Here is a 21528-nt window from a genome sequence, read left to right on the forward strand (position 1 = left end):
GAACATTCTGAAGGGGGAGGGTGAACAGTCAGAGGTCGTGGTACACATTGGTACCAACAACATAGGTAGAAAGAGGGATGAGGTCCTGCAACAAGAATTTAGGGAGCTAGGTAGCAGATTAAAAAGGCTGTAATCTCTGGATTACTCCCGGTGCCACATGCTAGTGAGTATAGCAATAGGAGGATAGAGCAGATGAATACGTGGGTGAGGAGATGGTGCAGGAGGGAGGGCTTTAGTTTCCTGGATCACTGGGACTGTTTCTGGCAAAGGTGGGACCTGTACAAGTTGGACAGGTTGCACCTGAACAGGAATGGGACCAACATCCTTGCTGGGAGGTTTGCTAGTGCTTTTGGGGGACGGTGGTTAAACTAATTTGGCAGGGGGATTGGATACAGAGTGGAGGTACAGTAGGGGGTGATGCAGAGTCAGTCAGTCTGGAAGGCAGAGCAAATATCGACCTGTTAAGTCACAAGTGAAAAATGCAGGCGTGACAGGGGAGGGGATAAAAGAGGAGGTGGTATTGCACTGTTGATCAAGGAGTCAATTACTGTAATAAAGAGGGATGATATCTTAGAAGGTTCCTCAAATGAGGCCATATGGGTAGAACTTAAAAACAAAAAGGGGGCAATCACTTGGCTGGTTGTGTACTACAGGCATCCAAACAGTCAGGGAGAGATAGAGGAGCAGATATGTAGGCAAATCTCAAAGGTGTAAAAATATAGCGTAATAATAGGGGATTTCAACTTCCCTAATATCAACTGGGGTAGTCTTAGTGCAAAAAGCTTAAAGGGGGCGGAATTCTTAAAATGCATACAGGAGAACTTTTTGAGCCAGTACATAGAAAGTCTGACAAGAGAAGGGGCAGTACTGGACCTAATCCTAGGGAATGAAGCTGGACAAGTGGTAGAAGTGTCAGTGGGGGAGCATTTCGGGGATAGTGACCATAACTCTGTAAGGTTTAAGGTAGTTATGCAAAAGGACAAAGAGGGACCAGAAATAAAGGTACTGAATTGGGGGAAGGCTGATTTCAGTATGATAAAACAGGATCTGGCCAAAGTGGACTGGGAGCAGCTACTTGTAGGAAAGTCTGCATCAGACCAGTGGGAGTTATTTAAAGAGGAAATATTGAGAGTTCAGACCCAACATATACCTATTAAGGTGAAGGGTAGGACCAACAAGTCCAGGGAACCCTGGATGTCAAGGGATATAGAGGATTGGATAAAGAAAAAAAAAGGAGGCTTATGGCAGATTCAGTGTGCTGAAAACAGCGGAGGCCCTAGAGGAGTATATAAGGTGTGTGGGGGGGGGGGAGCTTAAAAAAAAAGTAATTAGGAGAGCGAAGAGGGGACATGAAAAAACACTGGCGGGCAAGATGAAGGAAAATCCTAAGGCATTTTATAAGTATATTAAGAGCAAGAGGATAACCAGGGAACGATTAGGGACCAAAGTGGAAATCTGTGTGTGGAGCCGGAGGATATAGGTAAAGTTTTAAATGATTACTTTTCATCTGTGTTCACTATGGAGAAGGACGATGTAGGTGTAGCGATCAGAAAGGGGGATTGTGATATACTTGAACAGATTAGTATTGAAAGGGAGGAAGTATTAGCTGTTTTAGCGGGCTTAAAAGTGGATAAATCCCGAGGCCCAGATGAGATGTATCCCAGGCTGTTATGTGAGGCAAGGGAGGAGATAGTAGGGACTCTGACACAAATTTTCAAATCCTCTCAGGCCACAGGAGAGGTACCAGAGGGTTGGAGGACTGCGAATGTGGTGCAATTTATCCAGGGATAAACAGGCCGGTGAGTCTAACATCAGTGGTTGGGAAAATATTGGAAAAAATTCTGAGGGACAGGATTAATCTCCACTTGGAGAGGCAGGGATTAATCCGGGATAGTCAGCATGGCTTTGTCAGGGAGAGATCATATTTAACTAACTTGATTGAATTTTTCGAGGCGGTGACTAGATGTGTAGATGAGGGTAAAGCAGTTGATGTAGTCTACATTGACTTCAGTAAGGTTTTTGAAAAGGTCCCGCATGGGAGATTGGTTAAGAAGGTAAGAGCCCATGGGATCCAGGACAATTTGGCAAATTGGATCCAAAATTGGCTTAGTGGCAGGAGGCAGAGGGTGATTGTCGAGGGTTGTTTCTGTGAATGGAAGCCTGTGACCAGTGGCGTACCACAGGGATCGGTGCTGGGACCCTTGCTGTTTGTAGTGTCTAAATCATTAATGTACATGAATATAGGAGGCATGATCAGTAAGTTCACTGACATGAAAATTGGTGGTGTTGTAAATAGTGAGGAGGAAAGCCTTAGATTACAGGACAATATAGATGGGCTGGTAAGATGGGTGGAGCAGTGGCAAATGGAATTTAATCCTGAGAAGTGTGAGGTGGTGCATTTTGGGAGGACTAACAAGGCAAGGGAATATACAATGGATGCTAGGATCCTAGGAAGTACAGAAGGTCAGAGGGATCTTGGCGTACTTATCTGTAGATCACTGAAGGCAGCAGCACAGGTAGATAAGGTGGTTAGGAAGGCATATGGGATACTTGCCTTTATTAGCCAAGGCATAGAATATAAGAGCAGGGAGGTTATGATGGAACTGTATAAAACGCTAGTAAGGCCACAGCTGGAGTACTGTGTACAGTTCTGGGCACCACACTATAGGAAGGATGTGATTTCACTGGAGAGGGTGCAGAGGAGATTCACCAGGATGTTGCCTGGGCTGGAGCTTTCATCTATGAAGGGAGACCGAAAAGGCTAGGATTGTTTTCGTTGGAGCAGAGAAGGTTGAGGGGGGACATGATTGAGGTATACAAAATTGAGGGTCATTGATAGATTAGATAGGAAGAAACTTTTTCCCTTAGTGGAGGTGTCAATAACCAGGGGGCATAGATTTAAGATAAGGGGCAGGAGGTTTAGAGAGGATTTGAGGAAACATTTTTTCACCCAGAGGGTGGTTGGAATCTGGAACACACTGCTTGAAGAGGTGGTAGAGGCTGGAACCATCAGAACATTTAAGAAGTATTTAGATGAGCACTTGAAACGCCATAGCATACGAGGCTACGGGCCAAGTGCTGGAAAATGGCATTAGAATAGGTAGGTGCTTGATGGCAGGCACAGACACGATGGGCCGAAGGGCCTGTTTCTGTGCTGTATGACTCTGACTCTAAGCTGGTCCTGCAATGTTTTAGTGGTATCATAAAGGAAGGCTTTCAGGCATCATTATGATGCACGTTGATGATTTCTTTTGGGGTGGTACTGAAGAATTTGAGAAATCTTAATTATAAGATGACTCCAATTTAATTTGGGAGTCATGCTTGTGAGGCTTTTAAATATATTTATTAGACATTAAGCAAAGTAGGCCAAGGATAACTTTATATCAATAATCTTATTTCGAGTGTTACTCCCATCCCCGTTAACTTACTCTAACATTACAGAAAGATGATATATGTAAAGAAGAGACGGGGCAATTGTGAAGCTTGACTGGTCAGTTGAACTGGTTGTGCACTCAGACTAGATCAGATGCTAGTTTTGATCTGTTGGAGTTAAATATTACGATGAAACACTCAAGTAGAGAATGTTTTAAGATCAAATTAAAGATTAAGAATGTTAAAAATGTGGATAAATGGATACTTAAGTTCCTATCCTTAAGTGGCCCAAAGAAGTTGAAAGGATTTGGCCTCAACTGAAATATTGTGACCAGTTCTAGGCACCACATTTTAGGAAGGATGTGAAAATTGGAGAGGATGCAGAAAAGATTTGCGAGAATGTTTCCAGGGATGAGGGATCTAATTACGTGGATCGGATTGGAGAAGTTGGGGCTATTCCCCTTCGCGAAGAGATGGTTGAAGGAGATTTGAGAGTTGCTCAAAATCATGAGGGGTCTGGACAGAGCAGATGGGGAGAAACTGTTTCCATTAGCAGAAGGGCTGAGAACCAGAGGATACTGATTTAAGGTGAATGGTGACGTGAGTTTTTTTAAAATACTGTGTGTGGCTTGAATCTGAAATGCACTGCCTGAGAGTGTGGTGGAGGCAGATTCAATTGTCCCTTTCAAAAGGGAATTGGATAATTATCGGAGGAGAAAAAATTTGTAGGGCTTTGGGGAAAGGGCAGGGGAGTGGGGCGAGCTGAGTTGCTCTTGCAGAGAGCTGGCACGGACATGAAGGTCCAAGTGGCGGCCTCCTGTGCTGTAATCATTCTTTGATGCTCTGATTCTAGTCATTTTTAGCAATGCTTTGCGTGCTAATCTTGCTGATGGCTATTCTAGAGTAGCTGGTTTCATAATATTACTGATTGATGAGAATGGGAAATGTCCTTCAGCTTGCCAAGCTAAGAAAGTAAAAAGGGTTGTCAAAGGTACTCTGATTGACGAAAGACTGGCTCTTGTGGAGGCAATGGATGTGGGATTCTATTGTTAAATATTTTGTGAGATTCTGAACAATGGGCGTACTGAAGATAGTATATCCATTGAATGTGGATAATTGTTCACTGGGATGATGTACACTCTGGGGAAAATTGAGAGTGAGAAAAGGTTATGGATTGACCTCACTGGCTTGAAACAAACACTGGAGAGAAAGGAAATCTCTTATTTAAAAAAAAAAATTAAATGGATGGATGCAAATCATCAACTGTTCCATTGCTTCACAAAAATAAATGCATGTGCAGTGAAATTGCTCGGCTTCCTAGAAGAGAGGTATCTCATAATGTAATGCTTGGTACAGAATATGGAGGACTTTGATTTAATTTGTTTTGAAGTTTTGGTTGTAATATAAACCATAAGTTTAATTTAAAGTGAGAAGTATGCAGGAGGTGGGCATTAGCTGGGGAGCTCTTGTGCTCCCCTATATAGGAGCAGACTGAAACAGTAGTTGTTGGGTTAGAGGGTGCATTTTTGTAATGTGTATCTCTGTAACTAAATGCTTGTAAAAGGGTGTTAAAATTGGCTCAAGTTCTATCCTTCACCATGTCATTGTCTGGAATATGATGTTATCTTGCTTGTTCGGGATATTGTGGTACAGATGGCATTCTGACTGTTTTGCTGGGATTTGTGGTCATAGTTCAATCTGAGTCTCAATCTGCATTTCATTTATCCTCCAGCAAATGACATTCTACTTTGGATACAAGAATGTGGAGCTACTCTTCCCTGGGCTACTGATCAACTCAGTTGGAGGTGAGTACTGACGTCATGGCAGCTCGGGGGTGACGATCTGCAACTGAGGGCTTGGACAACTCTCCTCACATTTATATACCGTCTTTAACGTAATAAATGTCCCAAAGCACTTCAAAAACAATTAGTAGACAAAATTTGACACTGAGCCACAGAGATATTTGGGCAGGTGACTAAAAACTTGGTCAACGATGTAGGTTTTAAGGAGCATTTTGAAGTAGGAGAGAGATGGGAGAGGTTTAGGGAGGGAATGCAGAACCTAATGCCCAGGCAGCTGTAGGCATGGCTGCCAATGATAGAGCGATTAAAATGGGGAATCCCTGAGAGGCTGGAATTGGAGGAGCGTGGAGGTCTTGTAATGTAGGGCTGGAGGAGATTGTAGAGATGGGGAAGGGCGAGGCCATTGAAGAAAGTTGAACTTGAAGATGAGAATTTTAAATTCAAGGCATTGTCGGATTGGAAAGGATGAAGAAATGAAGATTTCTGTCTAGTTGGTTTGATGGATTGGTGCTGGAGAATGTTAAAACCTCCTATTGAGATTCAACGCAATGTTTACTGGATCTTCATTGTCAAATAATGGCAGCCAAATAATGCAGTGATAGATTTGTTAAATTATCCACTGAATTTGGTGACAAACGCAACATCTCTTTAAATAGAGATACAGACTCCGACTTAAATTCAATCTTGGGTGGGGGACTGTGGATTGTAGATACTATAATTTGTAAAATTATCTCCCAATACAAGTGTTGTCCAACCTTTGCGTGTGAGGGTGCACATTACAATTTTTGCCTTATATAGAGAGCCAGTGAGAGAATTTCGGAAAGATAAAGGCATGAAAATTTGGCTGCATTTGCTGGCAACACAACCACTGGATGATGCTGCACTGGCATATGCGCAAATGTAGCCTGTTCCATTAAAACGTCATAGTCTGTGACATTCGGGCAGCTGCCAGGACTAAAGATGGCGCTGCTCAAATAATCACAGGCAACGTGAACTCGTGGCAGCGCACAATGGCCGGATAGGGCGGGCAGGGGAAGTGGGGAGAGAGCGGCCAGAGAGCGTGGCCGGGGGGGAAGCAGGGAGCAAGTGGCTGGAGAGAGCGAGTGGGGTGGGAGGAGACGGGGTTGGGGGGGGTGGGGGGGGGGGAGTGGGGATCGAGCAGCCTGTGGGCAGGGGGGTGCACTCTCCCTGCTCTCTCTCTTCCCCCCCCCCCCCCCCCCCCCAGCTCTCTCCCTGCTTCCCCCCCCCCCACCACCCCACCCAACCCTGCTCTCTCCACGCTCACCCCCCACTGCCACAGCCCACTCTCTCCCCGTTACCGGATGACGTCATCTGCACATGCACCAACCAGTCCTGGAAATGTGGAACACCGTACATGCGCAGAGAGCTGGGGCCCATTTGCGCAGCATGGAGCAGTCTGATGACAGCCGCGGCCAGCTGTGTTTTCCGGAATCACTGTTAAAATATATCTTACTATTAATCAAAATAACAAATGCACATTTTTGTTGAGCTTTAAATGAGAACACTAATTTATTGACTTACTTTCTTGATCGCTCTCGCTCTCACTCCCTCTTCTTCTCTCTTCGCCCGCCCTCCCCCTCGCCCTTCGCCCTCCCCGCAGATGGTTTTCCGGCAGACTTTTAATAGAACCCCGAATCTGTCTAAAGTTGGGGTGCGGTTGTTCCCACTATCAGCTGTGAAACTGACTTGCAAAGTTTTTAAAAAGGCTGGACTGCAAGTAGACACCAGTAGGAAATTTCTCATCTCCGGTCACAGACCCGTCCCGAGGATGAAGAACAGCCCGGCTACAGTTTACATCCGTGAGACCTTTGGCGGGCCGTATGTTGGACAACCCTGTCCTATACCAATCTCAGGAGTTACCGGGAAAGCCTTGGCCTGTGATTTTACAACCCTCCCCGCTCCCACCCCCCAGCAGAAGTGGGCTGGTGGTGGGGGGTGTTGTAAAATTGAGTGGGAGGCAGGGGGGATGTTCTCAATGTCTTCCTGCCCCCACTGCAATTTTAAGAGGGGTGGTGGCGGCGAGTAATTGCCAGTCCACCCCAGGTCAATTAAGGTCCTTAAGTGGCCAATTAACTGCCACTTAAGGGCCTCCTCCTGCTGCCGCTGGTAAAATATTAGTGGCGGGCAGGCTTCTCAGGCCCTCCAGGAGGCCACGCAGTAAAACTTGGCAGCCTCCTTGTGGGCTGTGGGGGTGCCCTTCTGATTGGGCACCCTGTGCCCCATGGAGGGCTGCCCCCACCCCACCCATAGCCTAACCGCCCCCACTGCAAAACACCTCCCTCCCCTCCCCCTCCCCCCACCTCCCCAAGGCCCAATCAGTTGTCCCCAGAAAAGCCTCAGAGACTTAATTGCTTTTTTTCTGGGCTGGCGTTCACAATCCTGCTGTGGCTGGATGCAGTCCCAGCAGTGGCCACTGTGCCTGGTGATACTGCTGGGACTGAGAGCTGCCATCCCAGTGATTGGCTGGCAGCTCTATTTGGCAGGACTTCCTACCTCAGGGTCGGAAGTTCTGCCTATGTCCAATTAAGGGTCTGGGGAGTGTAAAATATGGCGTGGCTCGTCTGGCCCATTGGAAGCAGGTTCACCCCTGATTTTTTGGCCTGTGGGTAGGGCCTCCCAATGTAAAATTCTGGCATTGCACTCAGTCATTTAAAGGGTGTTCTTCAGCTGCTGATTAGCTCAATAACTGTAAAACAACCATTTGCAATGTGTAGATTTAGTTCATTGACCTGGTTAATCTATTAGAATTAGAACATTACAGCGCAGTACAGGCCCTTGGGCCCTCGATGTTGCGCCTATACATAGTATCAGCTGTGTTGTTTGTAGGACATTGTCATCTGCAATTTGGCAGCTGTGTTTCCTAAATTGCATCACCGACTCTCCTTAATTGGCTGTAAAGTGCTTGGAATGTCTTGAGGTTGTTAATGGTGCTAGGCTTTTTAATGGCATGGGAAGGAGGATAGTGACTACTGACCAAAATGAGGTGCCTGGATAGAGTAGACAGGAAGTTCCTGCTTCCCCGAATGGAGGTCAATTACCAGGGGGCACACATTTAAGGTGATTGGTAGAAGGATTGGAGGGAACATAAGGAAAAACTTTTTCACCCAGAGGGTGGTAGGTGTCTGGAATTTGCTGCCAGGATTGGTGGTGGAGGCAGGAACCCTCAACTCATTAAAAGGTATCTGGACATGCACCTCAAGTGCTGTAACCTGCAAGGCTACGGACCAGGTACTGGAAGGTGGTGTTAGATTGGGCGGCTTCAGGAGGCTGTGATGGATCATCCACTCGGCACTTCTGGCTGAAGATTGTTGCAAATGCTTCAGCCTTATCTTTCGCACTGATGTGCTGGGCTCCCCCATAATTCAGGATGGGGATATCTGTGGAGCCGTCTCCTCCAGTGAGTTGTTCAATTGTCCATCACTATTCACAACTGGATGTGGCAGGATTGCAGAGCTTAGATCTGATCCGTTGGATATGGGATCGCTGAGTTCTGTCTGTCGCATGCCACTTACACTGTTTGGCATGCAGGTAATCCTGGATTGTAGCTTCACCAGGTTGACATCTCATTTTGAGGTATGCCTGGTGCTGCTCCTGGCATGCTGCACTCTTCATTGAACCCAGGTTGGTCCCCCGGCTTGATGGTAATGGTAGAGTGGGGGATATGCTGGGCCATGAGGTTACAGATTGTGGTTGAGTACAATTCTGCTGCTGATGGCCCACAGCGCCTCATGGATGCCCAGTTTTGCATTGTTGGATCTGTTCGAAATCTATCCCATTTAGCAAGGTGGTAGTATCACACAACACGATGGAGGGTATCCTCAATGTGAAGAAGGGACTTTGTCTCCACAAGGACTGTGCGGTGATCACTCCTACCAATACTGTCATGGGCAGTTGTATTTGCGGCAGGTGGATTGGTGAGGATGAGGTCAAGTATATTTTTCCCTCTTGGTTCCCTCACCACCTGCTGCATACCCTGTCTGGCAGCTATGTCCTTATAGGACTCAGTCAGTAGTGGTGCTGCTGAGCCACTCTTGGTGATGGACATTGAAGTCTCCCACCCAGAGTACATTCTCCATCCTTGCCACCCTCAGTGCTTCCTCCAAGTGATGTTCAACATGTGGGGGTGGGGGTTGCAGTAGATGGTAATCAGCAGGAGGTTTCTTTGCTCATGTTTGACCTGATGCCATGAGCCTTCATGGGGTCTGGAGTCGATGTTGAGAACTCCCTCCTGACTGTATACCACTGTGCTGCCACCTCTGCTGGGTCTGTCCTGCCGGTGGGACAGGACATACCTGGGAATGGTGATGGTGTCTGGGACATTGTAAGGTATGATTCAGTGAGTATGACTATGTCAGGCTGTTGCTTGACTAGTCTGTGGGACAGCTCTCCCTACTTTGGCAGTTAGTAAGGAGGACATTGCAGGGTCGACAGGGCTGGGTTTGCCGTTGTCATTTCTGGTGCTAGGTGGTCCATCTAGTTTCATTCGTTAATTGACTTCATAGTGGCTTGCTAGGCCATTTCAGAGGCAACCACATTACTGTGGGTCTGGAGTCACGTAGGCCAGACCAGGTAAGGACAGCAGATTTCCTTCCCTAAAGGACATTAGTGAACCAGATGGGTTTTTACAACAATTGACAATGGTTTCATGGCCATCATTAGACTAGCTTTTTTAATTCCAGATTTATTAATTGAATTCAAGTTCCACCTTCTGCTGTGGTGGGATTCGAACCCATGTCCCCAGAGCAGTACCCTGGGTCTCTGGGTTACTAATCCAGTGATAATACCACTACGCTACCGCCTCCCCTTAGTTTTGGTGATAGGGCAGTGGCATGAGAAGAAAGAAAACTAGACTTCATTTACGTAGTGCCCTTCACAACCTCAGGATGTCCCCAAAGCACTTTACAGCCAACTTAGTACTGTTGAAGTGTAGCCACTGTTGGAAATATGGCAGAAATTTGCACACAGTGAATACTCATAAACAGCAGCGAGACAAATGATCAGATCATCTGTTTTAGGTGATAGTTGAGGAATATGTCCAGGACACTGGAAGAACTCCTCTGCTGAGTAGTGCCGTGTGATCTTTTACATCCACCTGAGAGGGCAGGCAGGACCTTGGTTTAATGGTTGATAACCACAGATGACAACGTTAACTGAGTGCCTCATAAACAGAGTGGTAAGTTGCGAATGTGGTGAGATTGGGAATATGTTGCAGAGAGGGGACGGAAATGCTTCTTAAAGTTACCTTAATTTGTTTAAAGCAAACCAAGTAAATTAATTGCATAAAGTTTTAAATATATAAAACAAATTAGATAGAGATGGCTGTGCAGGAGGTGTGGGAGTTTGTGGAGAGCAATGTGATCCGAGGCAACCATTTCTGCAATAAGTGTCTGCAACTCGATGAACTTCAATTCAGAGTTGGTGAGCTGGAGCCTGAGATGCAGACTTTCCGATGAGTCAGGGAGGGGAAAGGTTACCTGGATAGTTTGACTCAGGAGGCAGTGACACCCCTCAGGTTAGGTTGTGGTTTAGATTTAGTTATTGGTCAGGGACAGGAGGATGCGCTCGTGACTCAGGTATTGAAGGAGACTGCAGATGCAGTGTTGGAGGAGCCTCAGCATTTGCCAATATCCAACCGATACGAGGTATTTGCTACCAGTGTGAATGAAGACAAAGCTTGTAGGAAGGATGGGCAACTTGTTCATGGTACTGTGGCACAGGAGACCATTCAAGTTGGGGGGCGGGCTGCAAGGTAAGCAAAGCAATGCAGTAGTAGTAGGGGATAGATACTGTTCTCCTGCAACTGGGATACCCAAAGGAAATGTGGTACAGCCGTAGCTGATTAGAGAAGTTCAGGATAGTATTAAATTAAAAGAGGAAGCTTATAATATTGCCAAAAAAGAGTAGTAAGCCTGAGGATTGGGACAGTTTTCAAAATCAGCAAAGGATGACCATGAAATTGGTACAAGAAGAAAATAGAATGCGAGTAAACTAGCGAGAAATATAAAAACAGATTTTAAGAGCCTTTGTAACTATGTAAGAAGGAAGTGATTAGTCAAAGTAAATGTTGGGTCCCTTGGAGGCCCAACATTATAGGTAACTATAATTTCCCTAGGAGAAATTATAATGTGGAATAAGGAAATGGCGGAAACGTTAAACAAATATTTTTTGTCTATCTTCACAGTGGAAGAAACAAAGAGTGGAAATTGTGGGGAACCAAGGGTCTGATGAGAGTGAGGAACTTCACGTAATTAATAGTAGTAAAGATAAAAGTATTGAAGAAATTAATGCCACAAAGTCAACAAATCCCCTGGACCTGATGACCTACACTTTAGTGTTATAAAGTGGTGGCTGCAGAGATAATGAATGCATTGGTTTTGATCTTCCAGATTTCCCTAGATTCTATAACAGTCCCTGTGGATTGAAAGATAGCAAACATACCCCACTGTTTAAGAAAGGAGGGAGAGAGAAAACAAGCAACTAACTATAGGCCAGTTAGCCTGATATCAGTAATGGGAAAAATTCTAAAACTTATCATTACAGACATGGTAACAGGGCACTTGGAAAATCATAGTATAATTGGGCAGAGTCAACATGTTCTTGTTGAAGGGAAATCATGCTTGACAAATCTATTCGTGATTTTTTGAGGTATTTAAGCGAGAAAAACAGGTGGATATAGTGTATTTGAATTTTCAGCAGGCACTTGATGTGCCAGGCAAGAGGTTGTTGCATAAAATTAGAGCTCATTAGGTTGAGGGTAATATATTAGCATAAATTGAGGATTGGTTAACAGACAGAAAACAGAGAGTAATAATAAAGAGGTCATTATCGGGATAGCAGGGTCAAAGTGGAAGGATCAATGCTTGGGCCTCAGCATAATAATGACACAGATGACCAAGTTTGCTGCTGATACAATGATGAGTGGGAATGTAAACTGTGATGGTATAAAGAGGCTTCAAAGGGATATAGACTGGTTAAGTGTTTGGACAAGAAGGTGTCAGATGGAATGCAGTGTGAAATGAACCACTTTGGTAGGAAGAATGGAAGAGCAGAGTATTTTTTTTTAAAGATTAGAGACTAAATGTTGGTGTTCAGAAGGATTTGGGGATCCATGTACAGGAATCACAGAGTTAACATGCAGGTAAAGCAAGCAATTAGGAAAGCAAATGGTGTGTTAGCTTTTATTGCAAGGAGGTTGGACTATGAGAGGAAGGAAATCTTGCTACAATTATTTTGGGATTTGTTGAGAGCACACCTGGAGTTCTGTCTCCAGTTTTGTCTATCCTTAGGAAGGATATACTTGAAGGAGGAAAAAGGAAGGTTCACTAGCTAGGACAGTCCTCTCATCCCAGGAATCTGAGGAGAGATTAAGTACAATGGATCTATATTCTCTGATGTTTAGATGAATAAAAGGTGATCTCATTGAAACATTTAAAATTCTGACAGTTTGACAGGGTAGTTGCTGAGAAAGACTGTTTCTCCTGGCTAAAGAGTCTTAACACCTGGGGCCTAGTCTAAGGATAAGGGGTAAGCCATTCCAGACTGAAATTAGGAGAGAATCTTTGGAATTCTTTAACCCAGAGAACTGTGGATGCTCAGTCAATAAGTACCTTCATGACTGAGATCAATATATTTTTGGGCACGAAGGGACTCCAGGGATATGGGGATAGGACAGGAAAGTGAAATTGATGCAAAAGTTCCACCATCATCTTGTTGAATAGCAGAGCAGGCTTAATGGGCCATATGGCCCACTCCTGCTTCTAATCCTTGCGTTCTTATGCCTCATCTGAAAGACAGCACCTCCACCAGTACAGCATGCCCTTACTACTGTGCTGGTGTGTCAGCATGGACTATATGCTCAAGTATCTGGAGTTGGGGCTTGGAACCACAATCTCCTGACTCTGAGGCGAGTGTTACCAACTGAGCCACGGCAGAGTAGACAGACCCATGGCCTAATGGTTGTATCCTGTGCTATTAATCCTGATTCTATGATTGCAGACTCTCATGGAGACTACACATGAGTGAGATACTGGAAGGTGCAATGGTTAGAGATGACCTTGGTTCTGGAAATCAGGACGTAGAATCGGTTTGGGTGGAGATGAGGTATAGTCGGGGAAAGAAGTCACTCGTGGGAGTGATCTACAGGCCCCCTAACAGTAACCACAATGTAGGTCGGAGTATACAAGAAGAAATATTGGGTGCTTGTGATAAAGGGACGGCAATAATCATGGGTGATTTTAATCTACATATAAACTGGAAAAATTGGATTGCAGTAGTAGTCTGGATGAGGAGTTCATGGAATACTTTCAAGATAGTTTCTTAGAGCAGCATGTTTTGGAACCAACCAGAGAGCAGGTTATATTCGACTTGGTATTGTGTAATGTGACAGAATTAATTAATGACCTCAGAGTAAAGGCAAATCTCAGTAGCAGCAACCACAGTATGATTGAATTTTACATCCAGTTTGAAAGAGAGGAGTGGGTCTAAGATTAGTACTTTAAACTTAAATAAGGGCAACTATTTGGGTATGGAAGCTGAGCTAGCTGAAGTGAACTAGGTTACTAGGCTAGGACATAGATCAATAGAGAAGCAGTGGCAGACATTTAAGGGGATATTTCAGAATACTCAGGATAAGTATATTCCTGCTACAAAGAAAAATTCTAAGGGGAGAACCCACCATCTGTGGTTAACTAAAAAATTTAAGGAAAGCGTCAAACTTGAGGAAAAAGCATATAATTGTGCAAAGATGAGTGGCAGGTCAGATGATTGGGAATGGCAGAGAATGACCAAGGTTAATCAGGAGAAAGAAATTAGAACATGAGAGGAAGCTAGCTGGAAATGTAAAAACAGATAGCAAGAGTTTCAACAGGTATTTAAAAAGGAAAAGACTAAGTAAAGTAAGTGTTCCTCTGGAGAGTGATAATTGGGAGTTAATAGATAATAAGGAAATGGCAGATGAAATGAACACACGTTTTGCTTCTGTCTTCACTATAGAGTATACAAAAAAAGAATTCCAGTAATAACTGTAAATCCGGAAGTGGAAGGAAGAGAGGAACTTGGGGAAATTACAATCACCAGGGAAGCGGTACTGAGCAAACTGATGGCACTATGGGCTGACAAGTCACCGGGACCTGATGGGCTTCATCCTGGGGTCTTAAAAGAGGTGGCTAATGAGGTAGTAGATGCTTTGGTGTTAATTTTTCAAAATTTGCTAGATTCTGGAAAGATTCCGTCAGACTGGAAAGTAGCAAATATAACCCCTCTATTCAAGAAGTAGGGGGTAGGGGGAGTCAGAAAATGGGTAACACTTGGCCAGTTAGCTTGACGTCTGTCGTGGGGAAGGTGTTAGAATTGATCATTAAGGAGGTTATAGCTGGGCACTTAGAAAACTCAAGGTAATCAGGAATAGTTAGCATGGTTTTGTGAAAAGGAAATCATATTTAACCAATTTATTATTATGCTTCAGTTATACAGGGCATTGGTGAGACCACATCTCGAATACTGTGTGCAGTTTTGGTCTCTTTATTTAAGGAAGGATGTCAATGTGTTGGAGGTGGTTCAGAGGAGGTTTACTAGATTGATACCTGGAATGAGCGGATTGTCTTAGGAAAGGTTGGACAGACTGGGCTTGTTTTCACTGGAGTTCAGAAGAGTGAGGAGAGACTTGATTGAAGTTTATAGGATCCCGAACAGTCTTGACGAGGTTGATGTGGAAATGATGTTTCCTCTTGTGGGTAAGTCCAGAACTAAGGGGGCACTGATTTAAAATTAGGGGTCACCCTTTTAGGACAGATGAGAATTTTTTCTCTGAGGGTTGTGCCACTTTGGAACTCTGCCTCAGAAGGTGGTGGAGGCGGACTCATTGAATATTTTTAAGGCGGAGATCAATAGATTCTTGTTGGGCAAGGGAATCAAAGGTTATCGGGGATATGTGGAATTTGAAGCACGAACAGATCAGCCATGATCTTATTGAATGACGGAGCAGGCTAGAGGGGCAGAATGAGCTACCTTTGCTCCTAGTTCGTATGTAAGGTCACTGCCACTCATGGAGTTATAACCTGTGTGATTGTGTGTGTGTCAGCACCTCGGGGAGCATCTTCCATCAGATGGAAACATGGAAAGAAGAAAAATGCGCTCTGTGGTAAGCTGACTGCAGCTGGAATGGGTCGGGGCCTTTCCATTTAAGCAAGCTGTATTTCACAGCTCCAGGACAAATCAGGGGCATGAGACACCTTCTGATGACTGAGACATTTCCCAAGTGCCACATTGTCATCATCATCGGTCCTTTTCAACAAATATCTAATTCTACCATTGAGCATCTAGGTCCAGGAATAATGTTTTGTTACAATTTGAGCAGAAGTGCGCCTGCCTCCTTTCTCTTTCCCCTTCCACCCATGTGCCTATGGTGCTGCTGCATGCCACTGGCCAGTAAATAATTCCTAACTGTAGGTCAAGCAAATCGTCTAGGTTAGTGTTTGTATAACCCTAGCTTCCCTTTGCTTTTCTGCAGGGATGGTTGGTGCCTGCGTGGTTGTTTTCTTTTGCGCGTTGGCTTACGAGGGGCTGAAAATCGGTCGAGAATGTTTGCTTCGGAAATCGCAGGTTAATGTTCGTTATAACTCCATGCCTGTTCCTGGACCAAATGGGACAATCCTGATGGAAACGCACAAAACTGTTGGGTGAGTGAAGTGAAACATACATTGTGCGGTTTGGTACTGAGCCAGCCAGGCCAGAATGTTTCCGGTAAAGGGGTACGGCCGGGGTTGGTGATACAATTGGCCAGGGCTACCCACAGCACACCTCCTCGTCTCTGGTTGCTCAGCAGCGCTCCCCGCTGGAAACTACATGTGCTACCATCAACTGAGGACCAGCTTAGGCTCAGCAGATGTATCTGCTGCAGTCGAATAGCCAGCTGTAAGTGTCTTTCTAGGTCCACACATGAGCAGTAGTCTCTGTGGTGAGGTATTGAGGGGTTGCTGATATCTGGAGAAGGCTGGCCAGGTATGGGTCAATTATTTCATGGGAGGGAAGGGAAAGAACAGTAACTGTGGGCAGTACTTCTACTGTAAACCGCTTCCTCTTTTGGTTGTTTGTAAATTAAAAACAACATATTGTTATTGGGAAATGTGGTTATTACCTTCTGCAGCTGCAGGGAAATGCCCCAATTTGGATGTCAAACTCAGAACAGTAGTAATGGATGTTGTTGCAGAAAGAGTTAACCATCGTTAAATACAGCATAGGTGAAATATTGCAGTGCAATCCAGATAACTTGCTAGCCCATTCTATACCCTATTTTCACTGTGACTGAAAAATTGAGGTGGTAAGATGTTGTAAGAAAAGCACCCGTGAGTAGGGGGGGTAAGCAGTGACTGCTGTATTTCACATGTGCTAACAAACAATGTCGCTTGTCCTCTCACGCCCACACACAACTGTGGCTATTCACTTACGCCGATGCCTTTGTTTGCAGCCAGCAGATGTTCAGCGTGCCCCACCTCATCCAGACTGTACTGCACATCGTACAAGTGGTTATCAGTTACTTCCTCATGTTGGTCTTTATGACCTACAACGGTTACCTCTGCATCGCCGTGGCATTGGGTGCGGGTGCTGGATACTTTCTCTTCAGCTGGAAGAAAGCGGTGGTGGTGGACATCACAGAGCATTGCCATTAACAACAACAGTGGCCAATCGTAATGGATCGCATTCCCCAGCACAGTGATCTGCCAAGTGGGGGATGACCATTGAGCCAGTTAAAAATACACATACACACACACTTATTCTGTTCAGACTCCAGTTGAAGGATTGGTGCTCAAATCGTTTTTTTTTGTTTCGCATCTTAATTACTGCCAGACAGCAGTTTTCCATTTTCCTTACTGCAGCCTGATGCACAACCTTGGGTTTTGGTGCTGGTGCAGACGCTTTTGCACTTTCTTTACAGTGAAGTGTGCCAGCAATCTTGAAACGATGAGCCATTGCTTTACCTGGAGTCGTTCATGAAATCTTTACAATGATATCTTCACTCAGGTGGGATTACGTTAAACTCTTATGAATCAAACCATCTACATTGGATTCCCGCTTTGATTGTAATTGCCCGTAATTCCCATGATTACAATTAGAAATAGTTACGTCCAGAACCATATCTTATATTGATATGGTGGATCAGTATGTAGGCAGGAATGACATAATGTCTGAGTGAGGTTGAGACCTTAGTTTGCGATTTCTCCCTCCTCTTCCTGCCTAAGTGTAGGTGAACAGCAAAGCTGTTTTTTGTTGCAAAGATTAAGATTGTTTTTTTGAAAAGAGAATTTCCAAAGGATTTTATGAAGCCGAATACTATCAGGACCAAGACTTTACTATGAATGATGTTCAGTTGTTAGTTTTAAAAAATAATTTTACCTATTGCTTCCATCACTAAAATATTCAGTAGCAGACAGAAAGGAATCTAATGGCCAGAAATGTTATTTGTTTGGTTGACACCAAGAATATTTGATTCTTCTTTTAACTAATTTTTCACTTTTTGAATCTAAACCCAGAAACATGTCTGTATTGTATTTGTCTTGTGCTCCTACCCCCAACCCCTGGTTGTCCAGATTGATGTTCGTACACTTGATTCATGAAATGTTTTTTATTTGCAGTGATGAAATTGTAATTTAAAAAGAAAATTATGTATTGATTCCGGGTAGATGTGTGCAATCACCTGGTGTTTGTGGATGATTCTTGCTCACAATTGGCCGAGTATTTGTACTAATGTCAATCAGAGGACTGGGAGACTACTTGTAATTGTTTCTTGGGTGCTACTGCGCCTGCACAGTTGTAATACAAATACAACAAACTTGTCCATGACCAATAGGAATGAACATACTGGACCTTCTGAAATTATTTTAGAAATTGTTCAATTTTAATCAGCTGGTGATTACAATAAGCCAGAGAAACTCAATAATGATGAGGTAACTATTGGTTTGGCCAGTTCTTCAAATGATTAGGCCATTTTTTCTCCTGCATGTTTAAGTTGGGTGGAAGGAAAGAGATCAGTCAGGTCCTTTAAAACGACTTGACATGTTTTCAGTTGCAACTATGAAGATTTGAGAGATCTACAAAATACCCCCCCTCCCCCACCTTTTCCTCCTACAGTTATTCACAAGGGTTACAAAACAAGGTACAGATAAGGGAGACCAGTTGGCCTTGTCGAGCTCATCCTCCCTCAGAAACTTATTATTCTACTAACTATCTGTCCTGTTTCAAATCTACCTTGCTCAAGTAGCCTGAACAGTTGAGTTTGTAATCTGTTCCATCATGGGGAGCATCACAGCTGAGCCCAAATGCTGTTCACACCCAACACCCAGGTACATGCACTGTCCACCAGGATAGTCGGTTGTTTTGCTCATTCCCACCCTTCCCCCACCAGCCTCTTAGTCAACAATAGTGGATGCAGTGCATCCACTCTTACCCAGCTGTGATCAGTGATCTCTGTGGGGCAGACCCACTGAGCCACTTGGTAGTTTCAAAGCCTTTTAAGAGAAAGAACTAGAAAATTCCAGACTGACTACCCTATCAGAGCTGCTGATTACTCCCAAAAGCTACTACGAATCTCTGGTGTCTGTATGACTCAGTGACAGTAAATTTATTGCACCTTGGAAAATCTTCAGTGGGTTTAAATAAACACTTGTGTTTTGTGAGGGTTGCATAGTTCCTGACACATCTGATCGATGTGCAGCCACCTGCTCTGTGATCATGGTTTGTTGTTGGATTCAAGCAACCTGAGATGTGGGATGATGTTTAGGAGGGGAAGACTACTTGAAGTTCCAAGTCACTTGCCCCACACACAGGCGATTGACCTCATAGGTTTTAAATTTTTGTTTGCTGATGGGCTGATTGCTCACCAGTTTCAGCAGTACTTCATCCTATGTCATTTTTTAAAATTCTTTCATGGGTAGTGAACATCTACAGTACTGTTAGGGGGGATTTCCAGTTTTTTGACCCAGCGATGGTAAAGTTTCTTTTGTTTGTATTTCCCAAAGAAATGATGTACGGATCATGATTAACAGAATTATGGGATGGTGCTACTGTCCAATACCTGAGCAACAGCTTGGACCTGATCAGCATTAAATAGATATAACAACCTTGTTAGGTGACTGCTCCAGGATGAAATTTATGGGGCCGCCACTAGGTGACACAGTTCTCTTGTAAAGTGCTATAACCTTTTTAAAAAATATACTACCATCTAGGAGTACACTTGAAGTTTGCTAGTTGGGACATTGGGATGGGAAAGACACCATCTTTTGAACGATAATTGCTTCACAAAGTAATTTGTTTTGAGGGCTGGGTGTTTGGAGTGGAGTTTCTGTTCCCCGTCCTGCAGAAAGCAGCTTGTTCATATTGGCTGCCTATAGTGACACTACAAATCCTGGCCAGAATGGAGATGATTGAGTAGTTCCCAGATCAACCACACCTTGATTTACCTCAGTGATTAGGATTGATTTTACACACAATTTGTTTTGTGACTATTCCTACACTCTCTGCATTTTGCTGGAGAAATAATCGTGCTTTTATTGGTACTTTCAGTCATGAGTTCTGTTGCTGTAGTACATACAGATTGTTTAAATAGACTCTATGCTGTAGTTTGTAGATACTCTGGTTGCTGTCATTGGTAAGGACTGTTTAATTGTACTCTAGTGTAAAATAAAAACAGAACGCTGGAGATACTCAACTGATGAAAGGTCACTGAACCTGAAACACTAATGCTGTTTCACTCTCCTTCAATGCTGCCAGACCTGCTGAGTGTTTCCAGCATTTTCTGTATTTATTTCAGATTTCCAGCATCCACAGTATTTTGCTGCTGCTGTGAAGTAGACTTGTTTGCTTAAGTCCTGCATCGCCTTTAACTCATTGGCTAACACATTGGTTTCAATAGACACTGGTTCACATTTGGCTATACTGCAGCTTAATAACCTGACACCAGGATCTGCAATGTGTGGGTTGGAAGATCCATCTCACAGTGCACTCTGACCCTTGGACTGGCCAGCAGAGAATGGCAGAGTTTTTTGCATTTAGGCACACACGCACATAGTATTCCTCTCCTTTGGTACTTTTATAATATTGAGTGATTAAAGAAAGCATTTACTTTCTCATTACAATTCTTTGGCTTTTGTGCACTTGGATCTGCCATCGATAGGAAGTTGTTAGTATAGCTATAAACATCAAAACTTAACTTTTCTGTAATGCAAAGTGTATTTTCCTTCTGTAATGAACAGTCATCATACTTTTTATGTTAAATAATAGTAAAAGGATCTGACTAGAAAGTATTGTACTTGCACTTGCAGTATGTCACTTTGATTTCCATCTTATTTAAGGTGTTATACATTACCTCTTGCTGTTTTCTTTTAAATCGCCCTTCAGAATGTGGTGAATTTTTCCTCAACTTTCATTTGAAGTTCAGTGCCTTTGGTTATCTCCTCGAAACACGAGTGATGGGCACCACTGTTTACGCCTTTGTTTTGTAATTTGATTTTAGTCCTCAGAAGTGTTGATGACTTCCCTCCCACTCCAACATGTCGGTGTTGCAATGATACCCTGGTGGTGAGCTATCAGAAACTGTTTTTTTTCTGAGAGACTTCATAATACAATTTTTTTTGCTGGAAAAAATCATAATATATTTTATCATGCTTATTTCCAATAAACTTTTTAATTTGTATTATCTTTAAACTGTGTCTTTAGTTTTTTGTGTTGACATTTAACCACAATTGATGGACCATTCTGTGCACATTGTCAGCTGTCAGACCTGGGGATGCAAAAATAAATTCACATGCAAGCATTGGTTGGTGAACAATGTGAATAATTACCAGTGTCCTCAATGAGCTGCTGTAAATAAACTGCACATAGCTGTAGTAAAGACATCAGTTATTTTACATCCCTTCAGGGGTTCAAATAGAGTAAATTGGGAGAAAACCTGACCAGTGTACTCATGATCTTCACATAGAGGATGCAACCACTCATGCCTGGCCTGCATCTGGTTCATACAATGTGTTTTATTCCTCATACCCTCTGAAGTGGCTTTTACAAATAACTGGTTTAAGGAGAAGGCCTAACAACAAGAGAAAATTGAAATAGTCATAAGTTCAGCTTCTTCAGTATCACCCACATCCCTGTAATTATACTGAATTGCTGACTCATGGAATTTCTGTGATCCATGCAAACAGATTGTATTCGGTCTACATTCCTGGGAATGATGCAACAAGCCTCTGCCATGAGATTATATTAGACATACATACGAAAAGGATAAAGAAAGCCCAATCAAGCTAGCTCCATCTGGCCATGGCACAGACATGGACACAATTGAACA

At 43.7% G+C, this 21528-nt stretch overlaps 1 protein-coding gene across 3 annotated transcripts in view; it reads left to right on the forward strand.

Annotated features, from left to right (window-relative positions):
- slc31a1 (solute carrier family 31 member 1) overlaps nt 1–20891 on the forward strand; it is an 88867-nt gene extending 67976 nt beyond the window's left edge. For all 3 annotated transcript variants that reach the window (XM_068012754.1, XM_068012755.1, XM_068012753.1), the window contains 3 exons: nt 5105–5177; nt 15703–15871; nt 16660–20891. In XM_068012754.1, coding sequence (XP_067868855.1) covers nt 5105–5177; nt 15703–15871; nt 16660–16861 — 444 coding nt within the window. In that variant the 3' untranslated portion in view covers nt 16862–20891. The remainder of the gene's footprint in view (nt 1–5104; nt 5178–15702; nt 15872–16659) is intronic.
- The last annotated feature ends 637 nt before the right edge of the window (nt 20892–21528 follow it).

The sequence above is a fragment of the Heterodontus francisci genome, chromosome 32, assembly GCF_036365525.1.
Source record: "Heterodontus francisci isolate sHetFra1 chromosome 32, sHetFra1.hap1, whole genome shotgun sequence".
Classification (NCBI taxonomy): domain Eukaryota; kingdom Metazoa; phylum Chordata; class Chondrichthyes; order Heterodontiformes; family Heterodontidae; genus Heterodontus; species Heterodontus francisci.